This window comes from Nerophis ophidion, linkage group LG11 (genome assembly GCF_033978795.1).
Source record: "Nerophis ophidion isolate RoL-2023_Sa linkage group LG11, RoL_Noph_v1.0, whole genome shotgun sequence".
Classification (NCBI taxonomy): Eukaryota; Metazoa; Chordata; class Actinopteri; order Syngnathiformes; family Syngnathidae; genus Nerophis; species Nerophis ophidion.
This window is the reverse complement of record NC_084621.1, coordinates 66,949,799-66,968,737: the sequence shown is the minus strand read 5'-3', so window position 1 is coordinate 66,968,737 and position 18,939 is coordinate 66,949,799. Positions and strand designations below refer to the sequence as shown.

Sequence of the window (18,939 nt, the reverse complement as noted above, 5' to 3'; positions counted from 1 at the left end):
TGCCGGGACATATGGTACAATACAATCGGCAAGATAGGATGGAGCTAGACCGTGTAGCATTTTATACGTAAGTAGTAAAACCTTAAAGTCACATCTTAAGTGCACAGGAAGCCAGTGCAGGTGAGCCAGTATAGGTATATATGTATGTATATATGTATATAAAGGTATATACAGTACAGGTGTAATGTGATCAAACTTTCTTGTTCTTGTCTAAAGTCTAGCAGCCACATTTTGTACCAACTGTAATCTTTTAATGCTAGACATGGGGAGACCCGAAAATAATACGTTACAGTAGTCGAGTTGAGTTCCCCTCAGGCAGTACTGCACCAAAAAGCGACATCAGTGTGTAAAGGACATCACCACATGGGCTCAGGAACACTTCAGAAAACCACTGTCAGTAACTACAGTTTGTCGCTACATCTGTATGAGTTGGGAAATTGTGTTAGATGTAAATAAAAACGGAATACAAGGATTTGCAAATCATTTTCAACCCATATTCAATTGAATATGCTACAAAGACAACATATTTGATGTTCAAACTGATAAAAATTTTTTTTTTTTTTGCAAATAATCATTAACTTTAGAATTTGATGCCAGCAACACGTGACAAAGAAGTTGGGAAAAGTGGCAATAAATACTGATAAAGTTGAGGAATACTCATCAAACACCTATATGGAATATCCTACAGGTGTGCAGGCTAATTGGGAACAAGTGAGTGCCATGATTGGGTATAGAAGCAGCTTTCGTGAAATGCTCAGTCATTCACAAACAAGGATTGGGAAACGGTCACCACTTTGTGAACAAATTTGTGAGCAAATTGTCAAACAGTTTAAAAACAACATTTCTCAACGGGCTATTGCAAGGAATTTAGGAATTTCACCATCTATGGTCCGTAATACCATCAAAAGGTTCAGAGGATCTGGAAAAATCACTGCATGTAAGCGATGATATAACAGACCTTTGTTCCCTCAGGCAGTACTGCACCAAAAAGCGACATCAGTGTGTAAATGATATCACCACATGGGCTCAGGAACACTTCAGAAAACCACTGTCAGTAACTACAGTTTGTCGCTACATCTGTAAGTGCAAGTTAAAACTCTACTATGCAAAGCCAAAGCCATTAATCAACGATACCCAGAAACACCACCGGCTTCGCTGAGCCTGAGCTCAGCTAAGATGCAAAGTGGAAAAGTGTTCTATGGTCTGACGAGTCCACATTTCAACTTATATTTGGAAACTGTGGACGTGGTGTCCTCCGGACCAAAGAGGGAAAAGAACCATCAGGACTGTTCTAGGTGCAAAGTTCAAAAGCCAGCATCTGTGATGGTATGGGGGTGTACTAGTGGCCAAGGCATGGGTAACTTACACATCTGTGAAGGCACTATTAATGCTGAAAGTTCCATACAGGTTTTGGAGCAACATATGTTGTCATCCAAGCAACGTTATCATGGACGCCCTTGCTTATTTCAGCAAGACAATGCCAAGTCACTTGTTACAACAGCGTGGCTTCATAGTAAAAGAGTGCGGGTACTAGACTAGACTCCAGACCTGTCTCCCATTGAGAATGTGTGGCGCATTATGAAGCCTAAAATATTACAACGGAGACCCTGGACTGTTGAACAACTTAAGCTGTACATAAAACAAGAATGGGAAAGAATTCCACCTGAAAAGCTTCAAAAATGTCTCTCCTCAGTTCCTAAAGGTTTATTGAGTGTTGTTAAAAGAAAAGGTGATGAAACACAGTGGTGAACATGCCCTTTCCCAACTACTTTGGCACATGTTTCAGCCATATAATTCTAAGTTAACTATTATTTGCAAAAAAAAATAAAAAATTTAGGAGTTTGAACGTCAAATATGTTGTCTTTGTAGTGCATTGAACTGAATATGGGTTGAAAATGATTTGTAAATCATTGTATTCCGTTTATATTTACATTTAACACAATTTCCCAACTCATATGGAAACAGGGTTTGCAATTAGACCATAGAACCCCAAAAAATAACCATCCAAATACTGCAAACAATATTCCATTTACATTGTGTGACGTGAATATTATCCATATATTAGCGATATTGTTATTATAAGTGTTAACATTAAGGACCTACATTTAGCGGTGCATTGATCACAAAGGCAACTTCCTCATGCTGCTATACTGACATTATCAGCTGGTGAACCGCTTTCTCGCCTTGAAGCTCTTGAAAGTGTATTCCAGATGATGAATCATGCCTCTCAGGTAGATAGTAAAATGATGTGGACATAAACTGACAAGTCGGTACACTTTGTCATCTAATTTAGACATGGAGAAGGCTAAAAAGACCCGAAAAGACGCTTGGTCCACAGCCTTTTCTTTCTTTGATTATGAGTCGATCTACATCCAAACGGGGATGGCATGGTGAACTTGGGAGAGTAGGCGTGCCAGCAATCTGAGGGTTACAGGTTCAATCCCCACTTTCTACAATCCTAGTCACATCCGTTGTGTCCTTGAGCAAGACACTTCACCTTTGCTCCTGATGGCTCCTGGTTAGCGCCTTGCATGGCAGCTCCCGCCATCAGTGTGTGAATGTGTGTGTGAATGGGTGAATGTGGAAATAGTGTCAAAGCGCTTTGGAGTTCCTTGAAAAAGGTAGAAAAGCGCTATACAAGTGTAACCCAGGAATACATCAACATCCTAACAGTAAGCATCTCAATGAGAGCAGACATTGTACAGTAAGTATTTTTTCGTTATGTCTGTTGGTTCTCATTAAGTCTGCAGAGAGTAGTAATCAGTGATGTTGTGATGTGTTTGTAAAATTAATGCACCACCATATATACATATATACAAATACACATACAAATACATATGCATACATATATATATATATATATATATATATATATATATATATATATACACAAACATTTATATACATATACATACATCAATATACATATATATGTGTGGATTTATGTATGTTTGTATGTGTAAGCACATCTATATATATATATATATATATATATATATATATATATATATATATATATATATATATATATATATATTAGGGGTGGGCAAATTAATGCGTTAATTACGAGTTAACTCATCAATCTATTAACGCCGACAATTATTTTATCGCACATTTGCGTATGTTGTTTACATGCTTTTATTTTGTTAACGCCTTTTCTTAACAAGATGGCATCGCCCGTATAAGCTTCGGCTTCGAAGGGCTCTTGGTAAAGATGGAACATTTGGCAAAAATACCGGACAATTCTGCAAATTTCATGGCTGGCTTACAGCGTGGTCACTCCGGGATCACTTACGACCGCCAGACAATTCTGAATGTGGATAGATCGGGCCGTTTTGGACTGAATGAGGCGTGCTTGCTAGAGCGGCTAGCTAGCATGGGAATACTTTGCCGGCTACATCCAGCGGCCTGTGAAGCAGCGGAGTATATGTGTTGTCTGTCTATTTATGAATAATGCAGACCAGGAGTGTTGGCTGAGTTCTTAACGTTTGCTTTCAGAGCGTGCATATCACAACATATAAGATGTAGTCATGGCGACACAACCTATACCGGGCTACCGCGCATGCTCCTCACTCCTGTTGCATGCTGGGTAGGGTAGTTCTTTTTTCCCTGGCTCATAACATCACAATATAGTACCATGTATATGATGCCTTCAGTTTATCAAAGCACCAAGCAAACAATCGGAAAATTCCCATCATATCAATTCCTAGATATGGTCATAATTATTTTAAGTGCACTACGCAGAATAAACACAACATTATTAATATTGCTACTACGGATAATTTGATCAAAAAATCCCTAAAACAGCCCACTACCTATAATATAGGTTTTTTAAACATAAGACCCTGATAAAAAAAAAATGTCTGCTGTTACCTCAGAAATTGCCTGTTCAGATGTTATGATTGTGGCTCAGAGATTTGTATGTAGATTATATTTATTTTCCATAACAAACAGGATAACTTAAATACCCTGGCAGTGGCAATAAGCTTAAATGTTTGTATTTACATTTTTTGAGTTGATTGTCATAAAATATGCTTTTTAACTGCTACTGTTTAACAAGGACTGATTTAAATTGTGTTTGCACAACAAATGTTTTGGCGCTTTTGTTCATGTGGGAGAATATTCCAATAAAGGTGCACTACACACTACTTTTGAATTCATTATTGGGCTTTGCGTATACAATGCAGTTAATCGCGATTAATCAGAGAAATAGTGTGATTAACTTCGATTAAAATTTTTAATCGTTGCCCAGCCCTAATAAATAATAAATTTAATATTTGTTTATCAATAGCTGCATTTGCATTGACAATCTGTACCTGGTCCATTGAAGAAATCTTTAATCTGGAGGCACAGCAGAGGTGGAGGGATGCCGGTTTCACTGTCCACTTCCCCAGCTGCTGTTTGGAGCCAGAATACATTGTAATCCAGAGTTTCGGGCAAAGTCTTCCCTTGGTCTGGACAGAAACAGACAACAGAAATATAGAGCAGGAACAAAAGGTCAATTGTTAGAAGTCACATGCGGTAATCATTTTTCCAACCATGGCGCCACTCTTGGACTTCTTCATACCTAGGCACTTGTAGTCTGAAGCCACTCCTCGTAAAGCCACGTCAAACACAGACAACTCAATTTTCTGCTTGCGATGGTGGCAACTGAGCAGAGCAGAAGGTTGCATCACCTGCAGATACAGCAGCGGTTCCAGCACCTGGTCTGGGGCCCCTCTTCTCCCGGGCTGCCTTACAATTGTCACCCCCAGCGCTTGGCGAGCTGAGGAGCGGCTGGGGGTTGGCAGGGAGTTTAGGGAGAGCAGACTTCCTCTCAGCAGTGGAGAGGCTGGTTGGGAGACATTGCAGTTAAGGATGTCCTCAGCAGTCAGGTCTGTTAGTGTAACTGGGGCAGCAGGATCAGGGCCAGGAGACGCCAATGTTGAGGCAGGATGAGACTCGGACAGGGTTTCAGGCTGGTTGAGAGCACTCTTTCCCACCTGAAGAGTGTGGAGAAGGCTTATTATATTACTGGTGTAGTTCATCATTTTAAATAAGATTGAGAAAAACACAGTTGTTGCATCAAAACATCATTTCCAACTCAGTGGTTCGGGCCTACTTATCCTCTCATTCCAATCCACGGATCATTTATCATCAGTCATTGTGCCTGAACTGTTCGCTGTTCGTTCCAAACGGGATAAAACGAATAAAACGCTCATACATTCTATCTTTGGAACGTTCTGAACGTTCACTGCAGGAGTTTGGATCCATAATCACAACTCAACTTCAATCTTGTAGGCGGGTCATGCTCTGAACAATAAGTCAGAAGCCGTTTTATTTGTTAGTATCGCCCAGCCTTGGTCTTTGGTGTTTTCCCTGCAATTATTTTGAGGGCAGAAGTTGTCCGCAGTCACGACCATATGTCATCCATTTAATAACAGAAAGAAATGTGTGTTTTTTTTATGGACCAAACAAAAAAAGTTTTGGTTGCAAATCTTGTCTTTGGTTCCAAATCTTTTTTTTTTGGTTGCATATTGTATTTGGGAGCAATTTTTTTTATGTAATTTCTTTGGTTGCAAATCTTTTATTTGGTTAAAAACTGTTTTTTGGTTTGGGAATTACTTTATGGGTTATGAATCGTTTTTTGATGTACATTTTTATGTTTGCAAATCTTTATTTGAGTTATAAATCGGTTTTAGTTAAAAATACATGTTGGTTGCAAATGTTATAGTAGTATATATTTTTACAGGGGCTTCACGGTGGAAGAGGGGTTAGTGCGTCTGCCTCACAATACGAAGGTCCTGCAGTCCTGGGTTCAAATCCAGGCTCGGGATCTTTCTGTGTGGAGTTTGCATGTTCTCCCCGTGACTGCGTGGGTTCCCTCAGGGTATTCCGGCTTCCTCCCACTTCCAAAGACATGCACCTGGGGATAGGTTGATTGGCAACACTAAATGGTCCCTAGTGTGTGAATGTTGTCTGTCTATCTGTGTTGGCCCTGCGATGAGGTGGCGACTTGTCCAGGGTGTACCCCGCCTTCCGCCCGATTGTAGCTGAGATAGGCGCCAGCGCCCCCCGCGACCCCGAACGGGAATAAGCGTCAGAAAATGGATGGATGGATATTATTACAGTGTATGGCTTGGAGCGCTGCCCGAGTCCGCCATTTTTATTCAGTTGTAGTCTAAAGTTGCAGTCAATAAGTTCCTTCTTTTTCCTCTATCTTCTTATTAGATTAGATTAGATAGTACTTTATTCATTCCGTCATGAGAGTTCCTTCAGGAAAATTACAATTTTCAGCACAATCCCATTCAAGATCAGACAAACATTACAGGGAGACAGAACAGGATCGCTGACGGGTCTGCCGGCTTCCAGCGCCCCTTACAAAAAAAGATGAGATACAGGTAAACAAGGGGGGGGGGGAAATAGAAGATTAAAATGAAAAAAAAAAAAATCGGTCTTAGCCTGGGCCTTGGAGAGGGGGTGCAGACTGAGGCCAAGGGGGAAAAAAAAAAAAAAAAAAGTGAGACTGGCTGCTAAAATCCTCCCCTATAGCAGCGTATAATTCCAATTTACATCCGTCAGTAGACTCGATATGGAAGCACTAACAACTACAATATGGCTGATGGGGTCAAAGAGGGCTTGGCCTCTAGGACCCCAGCACGTAAATAAGACCGCCCATAAAACGGCGCATTCTGAAGAGACTATCAGAGTGCGGCCTGAAGATGGTCTGTAAAACAATCTATGCAGAATTTGGACCAAAGCACCACCATTACATGTTATGTAGACCAGTGGTCCCCAACCACCGGGCCGCGGCCCGATTGGTACCGGGCCGCAGAAGAATTTTTTATAAAAAAAATATATATATATATATATTTTTTTTTTTATTTTTTTTTTTTTATTTTTATTAAATCAACATAAAAAACACAATATACACTTACAAATAGTGCACCAACCACAAAAACCTCCCTTTTTCATGACATAAACGTCCCTTTCTCATGACAAAGGGATCTTCCAGAATTATCCTAGTAAATGTGTCTAAAAACGTCTGAATCGCTCACAATGCAATCGCCTTTTTTTTTTATTACTTTATTTATTTATTAATTTTTTTGTAGTCCTTCGCTATCAATATCCTCAGCCACAAATCTTTCATCCTCACTCAAATTAATGGAGAAATTGTCGTTTTCTCGGTCCGAATACCTTATTTTGTTGGAGGACAAACAATGTGAGGATGTGAGGAGTCCTCTCACGGGTGACGTCATCGTCTGCTACTTCCGGTACAGGCAAGGCTTTTTTATTAGCGACCAAAAGTTGCAAACTTTATCGTCGATGTTCTCTACTAAATCCTTTCAGCAAATATATGGCAATATCTCGAAATGATCAAGTATGACACATAGAATGGACCTGCTATCCCCGTTTAAATAAGAAAATCTCATTTCAGTAGGCCTTTAAATTTCAAATCCCTATTTTTGTTTGCAAATTTTTTTTTTTTTAGGTTGAACAAAAATAGCAACATTTCTTTTCCATATTAAATTCACAGCTCTTTCCACAATTACAAATGATTTGGAAACAATGCAACAAACTGAGACAAGGCCGAAATGGTCACTGGACATAAACTACGACACAAAATCAACCGTTTACATGGCTGCAGGAACTGTTTAACATTTTACTGTCAATGTTTATGTGTTAACTTGATTTGTAACACGTTTGACATTATGGTCATTTGTTTAGGTAACTGATGTTTACGTCGGCCTAATACAGACATGCAGCTCTCCGCATGCAACCAATCTTTCTATTGCTAACATTGCACATGGATGAGTGTAAATACACCAATAACATATTTGGGACGAAAGAGCAACGCTAAAAATCTCACAAGGTACATCCTTAGCTAAAAACGGGAGTTTCTGTATTTCCTTGAATTGCTGCCGGGGCGCTAATTCAAAACCACTTCTCATTCCTGTGCTTACCAAAGGCATGCGGTAAAAGTAAGCATGCGCTAATTATTTTAAAACCTCTTCTCACTCCGGCACTTACCAAAGGCATGCAGTAAAAAATTTGAGTGTGACGTAAGCTTGGACCTTAAATCCTACTGAATAGCTCTTAATCTTCTTACCTTTATGCGATTTCAAATTACCGGTATTGAAATCAGCCTCAGTCCGATCCCTGTACGATCAGTGTCAGAGCTTGGTCCGCATTGCTGGCAGTAAGTCAGACACGTTTCCAGTGAGGGTTGGACTCCGCCAAGGTTGCCCTTTGTCACCGATTCTGTTCATAACTTTTATGGACAGAATTTCTAGGCGCAGTCAAGGCATTAAGGGGTTCCGGTTTGGTGACCGCAGGATTAGGTCTCTGCTTTTTGCAGACGATGTGGTCCTGATGGCTTCATCTGACCGGGATCTTCAGCTCTCACTGGATCGGTTCGCAGCCGAGTGTGAAGTGACCGGAATGAGAATCAGCACCTCCAAATCTGAGTCCATGGTTCTCTCCCGGAAAAGGGTGGAGTGCCATCTCCGGGTTGGGGAGGAGACCCTGCCCCAAGTGGAGGAGTTCAAGTACTTAGGAGTCTTGTTCACGAGTGGGGGAAGAGTGGATCGTGAGATCGACAGGCGGATCGGTGCGGCGTCTTCAGTAATGCGGACGTTGTATCGATCCGTTGTGGTGAAGAAGGAGCTGAGCCGGAAGGCAACGCTCTCAATTTACCGGTCGATCTACGTTCCCATCCTCACCTATGGTCATGAGCTTTGAGTCATGACCGAAAGGATAAGATCACGGGTACAAGCGGCCCAAATGAGTTTCCTCCGCCGTGTGGCGGGGCTCTCCCTTAGAGATAGGGTGAGAAGCTCTGCCATCCGGGAGGAACTCAAAGTAAAGCCGCTGCTCCTCCACATGGAGAGGAGCCAGATGAGGTGGTTCGGGCATCTGGTCAGGATGCCACCCGAACGCCTCCCTAGGGAGGTGTTTAGGGCACGTCCAACCGGTAGGAGGCCACGGGGAAGACCCAGGACACGTTGGGAAGACTATGTCTCCCGGCTGGCCTGGGAACGCCTCGGGATCCCCTGGGAAGAGCTAGACGAAGTGGCTGGGGAGAGGGAAGTCTGGGTTTCCCTGCTTAGGCTGTTGCCCCCGCGACCCGACCTCGGATAAGTGGAAGAAGATGGATGGATGGATGAAAGCAGCCTCCTTTATTTTGAAAATGATGACAGGGGAAGTGTCACTCGTGACGTCACGAGTTTGACCAGGCGGTAACACTAAGCATGCGCTAATTATTTTGCGAAGCGAGTTTTACCCGGCAGTAATTCAAGGCAGGCGCATACTATATGCCCTGCGGCAATTCTAGGAAATACGGTATATTTTCAATACTATACGGCCTGGGCTACTGGGTGTGAAGTTGGAGAAGATCCAGGTGGTGGCCCCCTTGGTGTCCTGGGTGTAGATTACCTGACTGACAGACCAAAGTACGTTCGACTGCAGGACTGTGTGTCTGACAGTCTGGTCAGCAACACTGGAGCCCCGCAAGGCACAGTCCTCTCCCCCTTCCTCTTCACCATTTACACCACCCATTTCCACTATCAATCAGAGTCCTGCCACCTTCAGAAGTTTTCTGATGACTCTGCGATAGTGGGGTGCATTGAGGATGGTGATGATGAGGAATACAGGGCACTGGCGGAGGACTTTGTCACATGGTGTGGAAAGAACCACCTCCAGCTCAATGTGACGAAGACCAAGGAGCTGGTTGTGGACCTGGGAAGGAGGAGGAGGAGTACTCCGGCGACCCCTGTTTCCATCAGGGGGGAGGATGTGGACATGGTTGAGGATTATAAATACCTCGGAGTACACATGGACAACAAGCTGAATGGGTCAAAACATGCTGAGGCCCTCTACAAGAGGAGGCTAGAATCCTTCAACGTCTGTAATAAATATATTGAAGATGTTCTGCGAGTCGGTGGCGGCGAGCGCTTTCTGGTACGTTGGGGCAGCGGGCTGAAAGTGAGGGACGCAAACAGACTGGACAAGTTGGTAGAGAAGGCCAGTAATGTGGTGGGCGTGGAGCTGGACTCTCTGGCGGTGGTGTCAGAGAGGAAAAGTCTAGCAAAACTCCTAGACATTATGGACAACACCTCCCACCCACTACACTCGGACCTTGCAGAGAGAATGAGCACGTCCAGTGGAAGGCTCAGACTCCCTAAATGTAACACGGAACGACTCAAGAGGTCCTTCATACCGACAGCCATCAGACTGTATAATGCATATGTTCCTTGACTGCACTTAAATGTAGAATACATGTAGAATATATTTATACTACTCATATATTATATGTAATATATGTCATATATTATTAGGGTCCGCAGGCCCATGGGCCAAGGACCCTATTGAAACTGCTGTGTTTTATTATTATTCCGCACCTACGCGCTGTAATTTGACCCCCTTAACATGCTCTAAAACTCAGCAAATTTGACACACACGTCGGTATAGCAAACTTTCCCAACATATTATGCAACCAATCCCCCAAAATGAAAATTGCGCTCTAGCGCCCCCTAGGAAAACATTACAGACAAAACTGCATGTAACTTCTGTTAGGAATGTCATAGCGACATGACACAAAAACTCCTATGTAGGTCTGACTTAGACCCAATTTTCATACGCTCACTTCTTTCAGCAAAAATCTACAGGAAGTTGGCAAAAACCCCTTCAAAATAAAATGTTCGCAAAAAATGCAATTTTTGCCTCTTTGCGCTGTAATTTGACCCCCTTAAAATGCTTCAAAAGTCACCAAACTTGGCGCACACATAAGGACTGGCGAATATTGCGATCTAATGAAAAAAACAAACCCCAAAACTCAAAATTGCGCTCTAGCGCTATTTTTTAATAAAACACAGAAAAAACTGCTCCTAGGAAAAAAACACAGACAAAACTACTTGTAACTTCCGGTAAGAATGTCAGAGAGACATGAAACAAAAACCTCTATGTAGGTCTCGCTTAGACCTACATTTCATAGATCGACAACCCCCAACAAAAATCAACAGGAAGTTTGCAATCCCCCCTTCAAAACAAAAGTTATGTTAAAACCGGTCACCTTTCTTCAAACATTATCTCCTCTGAGTGCGTTTGTTGTTTTGGCTTCAAACTCGCACAGGAGAGGGATTGAACCCTTCTGATAAAAGTATAGAACAGAGTTTTGATAAGTTCTCAGGTTTTGATTTTACGCGCCTTCAAAGAACCCCTGTGCAAAGTCTCCTAAAAAATGTCCTTTTTGCCTCTTTGAGCTGTTATTTGACCCCCTTAAAATGCTTCTAAACTCACCAAACTTGACACACACATCAGGGCTGGCAAAAATTGCGATCTGATGAAAAAACCTAACCTCAAAACTCAGAATTGCGCTCTACCGCCCCCCTAGGAATACAACACGGACAAACTGCCCCTATGAAGAAAACACAGACAAAACTGCTTGTAACTTCCGGTAGGAATGTCAGAGGGACATGAAACAAAAACACTATGTAGGTCTCACTTAGACCTACATTTTAATAATTAACATACTTTAGCAAAAATCAACAGGAAGTTTGATATTTTCACTTCAATACAACAACTGCATTACTTTCACAATGCATTAGATTCTCAAAATAGTGGCTCCAAGGCGTCTTCTAACGCTTATCCGGCTGTGGGTCTCGGGGCCAGCAGCCAAAGGCGGACCAGACCAACGCTGCTTGCAGCTTTAATTTATTGTTATTATTGTTTATTGTGAGCGAACTGTGGTGCTGATTTTACCCCAGGGATCAATAAAGTACTTTCTATTCAATTCTATTCCATTCTATATAAAAAGTATCGATAAAACACTACTATTGTCTTAAAATAAATGAAAAAGATAAAATATTCTAATCACTTTTAAGAAAGATTCAGCACGTGATTAGCAGCCCCGGTGTGGGTGGGCGTTGTTTACAAAAACAAGCTAATAAAAAAAGAATACCACAGATTATCAACTGACTCATATATGTTATCAATTCCAAACATGACTGCCTGAAATGACGACTTTCTTCATTTACAGCTTTCCAGGCTTACCTTTTCCTCGGGCTCTTTCTTGTCATGTTTGCTGTCTGAAGACGACGACTGGAGTTTGGGGGGACTCGAGCAAGCATAGGCCATGACGGAAACTCTACTAGCAGTAAGAAAGATGTCGAAGGGGATAAAGTTGAGGTTTTTGGTAATAGTGGACTTGTGTGAGGGTCTCGCTATGCAGTGGTGACTGGTCCCGCTCTGGTGCTCGATCTGGATGATACGGATGCGAGCGCTATCACTGCCGAATCCGCTGTCTTGTCCGGTCGCGCTGTGACGAGACGAAGAGTCGATGCCTGACAAAGAGCCTCGACTGCCATATTTCTGCTCACGTTGATGCATCTGCAAAAAAGTGCAAAAAAAGGACACAAATGACTTGTTGGGGGTTTTTAAGTTCTGACAATGTCTATACAAAACCTAAAAGAAACGACAGCAAATATTAACTAAGATACAATGCGAGCAGGGTGGGAAAGTAAAATTTGTTAAAAAACAAACAGTTTTTTAAATTAATATACATCCATCATCCATCATCTTCCGCTTATCCGAGGTCGGGTCGCGGGGGCAACAGCCTAAGCAGGGAAACCCAGACTTCCCTCTCCCCAGCCACTTCGTCTAGCTCTTCCCGGGGGATCCCGAGGCGTTCCCAGGCCAGCCGGGAGACATAGTCTTCCCAACGTGTCCTGGGTCTTCCCCGTGGCCTCCTACCGGTTGGACGTGCCCTAAACACCTCCCTAGGGAGGCGTTTGGGTGGCATCCTGACCAGATGCCCGAACCACCTCATCTGGCTCCTCTCGATGTGGAGGAGCAGCGGCTTTACTTTGAGTTCCTCCCGGATGGCAGAGCTTCTCACCCTATCTCTAAGGGAGAGACCCGCCACACGGCGGAGGAAACTCATTTCGGCCGCTTGTACCCGTGATCTTATCCTTTCAGTCATGACCCAAAGCTCATGACCATAGGTGAGGATGGGAATGTAGATCGACCAGTAAATTGAGAGCTTTGCCTTCCGGCTCAGCTCCTTCTTCACCACAACGGATCGGTACAACGTCCGCATTACTGAAGACGGCGCCTGTCGATCTCACGATCCACTCTTCCCTCACTCGTGAACAAGACTCCTAGGTACTTGAACTCCTCCACTTGGGGCAGGGTCTCCTCCCCAACCCGAAGATGGCACTCCACCTTTTTCCGGGTGAGAACCATGGACTCGGACTTGGAGGTATAATATAATTATAATTATAATATAATTAATATACATGACTTATAGAATTGTATAAAATAAAGCAGCTGAAAGACTATAATGCCGTTGCCTCATTTAGATTAAGCAGCAATAGACAAGATCGATATCAGAAAAAAGTGTGTACCGTATTTTCCGGACTACTCAAGGCTACTTTTTTCCCCATGCCTTGAACATTGCGGCTTATAAAACAGTGCGGCTAATTTATGGATTTTTTTCTTACTAACGGCCATAATGTTATGTATTCAACAAATAGTTTTCATTAACACGGACAGAGACACTTAAAATGTGTGTTATTGTTTGTGCTATGGCACCATCTTTTGGACACATTTGTTCACTGCAGGTGCTATTAGTTGAAATGTACTTTCTGTTTCGTGCCTTGAACCGGAAGTGTAACCATCCATAGCATTGTGCACAAAATAATTCTTCATTTATCACTCCAAGCAACGTTTGCAAGTTTTACATTATAACTAAAATAATTCAGATTTTTCTAAAACGTCCGTCTTGCATATTTGTACCTGCTATCGTAATGTAATCAAGCAAGCATTGTAAGCGTTAGCAAATATGCTAACATGTTTACAAGTGTCTGTGTTTTTATAATTAACTTACAATGGCATCATTTTGTATTGTTTCAGTTTTGTAAATTCATCAACGCGTCATCGTGGAATTATTGAGTCTTTTCAGCAGATTGAAGAGCTGGCTTCCGCAGGCAGTGGGTTCATGAAAATAACTTCTGTTTTGTTGTATCAGTTGTTTTACTGCCGTGTGACAGGCACCGTTTGGAAACAATTAAGGTATCTAAATAAACATTTACAAAATATTTTGTACCAGTATATACAGTATCTGAGGCAGTCCGGTGCGGCTAATATACCGTATTTCCTTGAATTGCCGCGGGGCATGTAGTATGCACCTGGCTTGAATTACTGCCGGGTCCAACTCGCTTCCCAAAATAATTAGCGCATGCTTAGTATTACCGCCTGGTCAAACTCGTGACGTCACGAGTGACACTTCCCCTGTCATCATTTTCAAAATGGAAGAGGCTGATTTCAATACCGGTAATTTAAAATCGCATAAAGGTAAGAAGATTAAGATCTATTCGGTAGGATTTAAGGTCCAAGCTTACATCACACTCAAATTTTTACTGCATACCTTTGTGTATCTGTTGCGACTAATAATTATAATTTGTTTTATTTCTCTACAAACAGAATAAGTTAAGTTCATAAAAGGGAATTGTATAAAAGTTCATATGAAGGCTTTATTTAAGTGACTATGGTTAAAAATGTAATTTCATGCCTTTTTGTTGGGTTTGTTGGCATGCGTTTTCTTTTAAAGTGTCTCGATTGGTCTGTGAACGGATATAAGGAAGCTACTTCCGGGTATGAGTGAACATCTGTTTGATGCAATGAGAAGGGATAAAGAGAGCGACTGATGGTAACAAGGACTAAAAAGTGTCACAAGGACTTTCAGCGTTTGGGCTATAAGAGCCAGAAGATCACAATTTCCTTCTAAAAGAAGCATGCAGGCCAACGAGGCTCAAAATACTGTATGCATTTTAAGCCAAGTTTTTAGTTGATTCCAACAGGTGCAGACATCTAACATCAGGGGTGCCCATTACGTCGATCGCGAGCTACCAGTCGACCGCGGGGGGTGTGTCAGTCGATCTCGAGCCAGGCTTTTAAAAAAAATAGACCTAAAAATGAGTGATCATCAATCTTCACCAAGACGTCACTTAAATGACATTCACGGTACCGGAGGGTCTTGTGAGATGACGCTGGCTGCTGCAAGATCATTATTATGAAAATATGACCGAGAGGAAGGCGAGAAACACTTTTTATTTCAACAGACTCTCGCGCCGTACCTTCCGTCAAAACTCTAAAGGCCGACTGCACATTTCCTATCTTCACAATAAAAGCCCTGCTTTATGCTGCCTGCGCTAACTAAATACAGAGTCTCGGAAAACTGGCGTGCACAAGCGATCCCTCAGAAAGATGGCGTGCACATCACTTGTGCACGCCAGCTTTCTGAGACTCTTATTTTGTTAGCGCAGGCAGCATGAAGCAGGGCTTTTATTGTGAAGATAGGAAATGTGCAGTCGGCCTTTAGAGTTTTGACGGAAGGTACGGCGCGAGAGTCTGTTGAAATAAAAAGTGTTTCTCGCCTTCCTCTCTGTCATTTTTTCATAATAATGAACTGGCAGCAGCCAGCGTCATCTCACAAGACCCTCGGGTGCCGTGAATGTCAATCAAGCAAGCTACGGAATTTGCCGCCAATGTTTTTCTTGTAAAGTGTATGGAAGCTGGATGAATTAGATGCCAAAAACCAACCACTTTCATGTGGTATTGTACAGAAAGGACAACTTTTTTTCTCCTCCATTTGAAAATGTGGGCGTTATCATCATTACTGTCTGATTCCAATCAATGCAAGTCATCAGAATCAGGTAATACACCAACTTATATTCTTGTCTTTGTGAAAGAAAGACATCTATATGTGTTACACATGCTTGTATTATCATTAAACACATTTAACTTGTTTACAAAAATGTCTCTTTCATAAATAAATAAATATAAATGATATATATAAATGAGCTAGATCCCCTCGAGTTGGTCAATTGAAAAGTAGCTGGCCTGCAGAAAAAGTGTGGGCACCCCTGTCTAACATAATTAAAAGAACATTAAGTCACATGGACAATATGAAAGCAAGTCCATAAGCTCACGAATAAAAGAAAATTGAGGCTTAACATCTACTGGCAATACAAAAAAGGATAACTCTGAGAATCACATAAAAATGTATTAGTGAATTTTCCTCTTTGCAAATAGTTCCTTTGTGCTGATCCTTTACAATAAGACATAAACCAAATAGCTGAGTTGATTGAAACCATGGACAGATTGACCAATGAAAGGGAGCATCGCATAGCCACAAAAACATTAAAGGCCTGCTCTGGGACCTTTTTTGTGGTCTTAAACATAATTTTGAAATATTGGAAATATCTTTAAAGAAAGGCTTCACTCTAGTAAAATCCAATTGTTTTGTGCAGTGGCTGCGGTATTACGAATAAAGCAGCCCAAAATTGTATACTTGGCTCCAGATGTCAGTTGAGTCCCAGCCATTGTGGCTATAAAAGGCTTTCAGCGACAGATGATACAGTGGGGGAAATAATTATTTCATCCCCTGCTGATTTTGTAATGTAGCCCTCTTTTAAAGATATGGACAGTCCATATGTTTATGGTAGAACATACTATCAGTTTAAAAACTACAAGAAACAAATCGTATGAATTAATATGTATTCGGTGGATTGAAACAGATGATGTACCCATGAAGCAAACAAATTAGTCTTAAGGAAAAAAAATCACAAGAGTCAATCTCTCTTAGTCTGGAACTCCATTTTAGATCTCATCTGGTTGGGTAAAGATCATTCTTACAAAAATGAGAAAGAGAAAGCTGGTAACGGTCCTGAGGGAACACGGACCATAGTCAAAAAATGAAAGTCAATGAACAGAATCTGAATGACTCAGACCAAGTCTGAGCGCTTTGGTGTCAACTCTACTTGCCGTGTATTAGAGATGTGCGGATAGGCCATTATATCATCCGCATCCGCTTCACCAAAGTCGTCATCCACCCGCCGTCCACACGAACCAACATTTTATCAGAAACGCAACCGCCCGCCAACGGCCCGCTGAAATATATCAGAGGTCGGCCGCCTTTACCACTCACAGAGCTATTTAAACCTGTTTCTCAGAGAAATGATGACAATTGGAGCCGCTAACGTTCTCGCGACTATCCAATAGCGGTCATCCTGATGACAAGAATATGGGCGTGCTGTGAATCCATTGCCTTAGACACCTTCAACATGTACAAACCGATTGTTGGTCCGGCAACCTGTTGTGTGCAGCTTCCGCGATCACACGTACAAGATTGAAAGGCATACTGGGTGATACAGAGTACACTGATGGTTGTGATATAAACAACTTTAACACTTACTAATATGCGCCACGCTGTGAAGCCACACAATACAAGATTGACAAACACATTTCGGGAGAACATCCTCACAGTAACACAACATAAACGCAACACAACAAATACCCAGAATCCTTTGTATCTGTGACACAGCCTGAATATATTTTACACCCCCGCAACCCCAACCCCGCCCACCTTACTGACGCACGGGGGAGGGGGCGAGGTGGCGGGGTTTGCTGCTAGTGGGGTGTATAAAATAGTTAGGTTTTGTCATGAATACAAAGGATTCTGGGTATTTGTTGTGTTGCGTTTATGTTGTGTTACTGTGAGGATGTTCTCCCGAAATGTGTTTGTCGTTCTTAATTGGTGTGGCTTCACAGTGTGGCGCATATTACTAAGAGTGTTAAATCTTTTGTGGGTTCTTCCGAGGATGTTGTAGTCGTAATGATTTGTGCAGTCCTTTGAGACATTTGTGATTTGGGGCTATATAAATAAACATTGATTGATTGATTGAAAATTGTTTATATCACAACCATTAGTGTACTCTGTGTCATCCAGTATGCCTTGCAGTTGTGTGTTTTGCTGCGGAAGCCACACACAACATGATGCTGGACTGACAAGCAGATCGTACATGTTGTAGAAGGCGACAAAGCCAATGGCTTCATAGCACGCCTTAAATACTTATTATCTGGGTGACTGCCGGCAGTCATTCAAGAGCATAATAGCGTCCGGATGGTTCAACCGCCACCCGCCCGACTCTAATTAAAATCAATTTTTTCGTCATGTCAACCGCCCGACTCGCGGATCCGCGGATGAGACCGCAAACCGCACATCTCTACCGTGTATAGAAGTAGAAAGATGCCAACCATGATTCCAAGAACACAAAAATGTAAAAAATCTTCATGATTGTAAGTTTTACAATATAACTAAAATAATTCATATTTACTAAACCGAATGTGATGTCTAGAGGCGTTGTCTTGCATATTTGTACGTGCTGTCGTAATGTAATCATGCTGTTTACAAGTGTCTATGTCCGTATAATTAACTTACAATGGCATTCTTTGGTATCGTTTCAGTTTTGTAAATTCACCAAAGCGTCACCGTGGAGGTATTAAGTCTGTTTAGCTGATTGGAGAGCTAGCTTCCGCAGACAGTGGTCCATGACAACAACTTCTGTTTTGTTTTGTCAGTCGTTTGACTTCAGTGTTACAGGCACCACTTAAAAATAATTAATGTATGTAAATAAACATTTACAATAGCTGAGCCTTATAGTCCGGTGCGGCTAATACATGTAAAATATGACCACAGTCAGAAAAAAAAATTAAAGTCAATGAACTGGATCTGAATGAGTCAGACAAGGTCTGAGCGCGATGGTGTCAACAGTACTTGCCGTGTATAGAATCAGAAAGATGCCAACTATGATCCCAAGAGCACACAAAAGTGCAAAATCTTAAGGATTTGTAGAGTTGGTGTAAAGAGGAGTGGAACAAAATCCCGTGTGCGATGTGTGCAATTCCTGGTGACCAACTCCATGAACCCTCTGACCACTGAGCTTAGTTAATCATCTTTATTGAAGGTTATTTTAGTAACGAGTTCATGGTTTTCGCCCGGAAAAAGGTGGAGTACCATCTCCGGTTGGGGAGGAGACCCTGCCCCAAGTGGAGGAGTTCAATTACCTCGGAGTCTTGTTGTTATTCACGAGTGGATCGTGAGATCGACAGGCGGATCGG

At 42.0% G+C, this 18,939-nt stretch overlaps 1 protein-coding gene across 3 annotated transcripts in view; it reads right to left on the bottom strand.

The window, feature by feature from the left end:
- The window catches only part of LOC133562376 (intermembrane lipid transfer protein VPS13B-like), an 819,661-nt gene that overhangs the window by 359,323 nt on the left and 441,399 nt on the right, over window positions 1–18,939 (bottom strand). For all 3 annotated transcript variants that reach the window (XM_061916536.1, XM_061916534.1, XM_061916535.1), the window contains exons 35-37: window positions 12,031–12,366; window positions 4,568–4,982; window positions 4,317–4,454 (exon numbers count right to left, since the gene is read on the bottom strand). In XM_061916536.1, coding sequence (XP_061772520.1) covers window positions 4,317–4,454; window positions 4,568–4,982; window positions 12,031–12,366 — 889 coding nt within the window. The remainder of the gene's footprint in view (window positions 1–4,316; window positions 4,455–4,567; window positions 4,983–12,030; window positions 12,367–18,939) is intronic.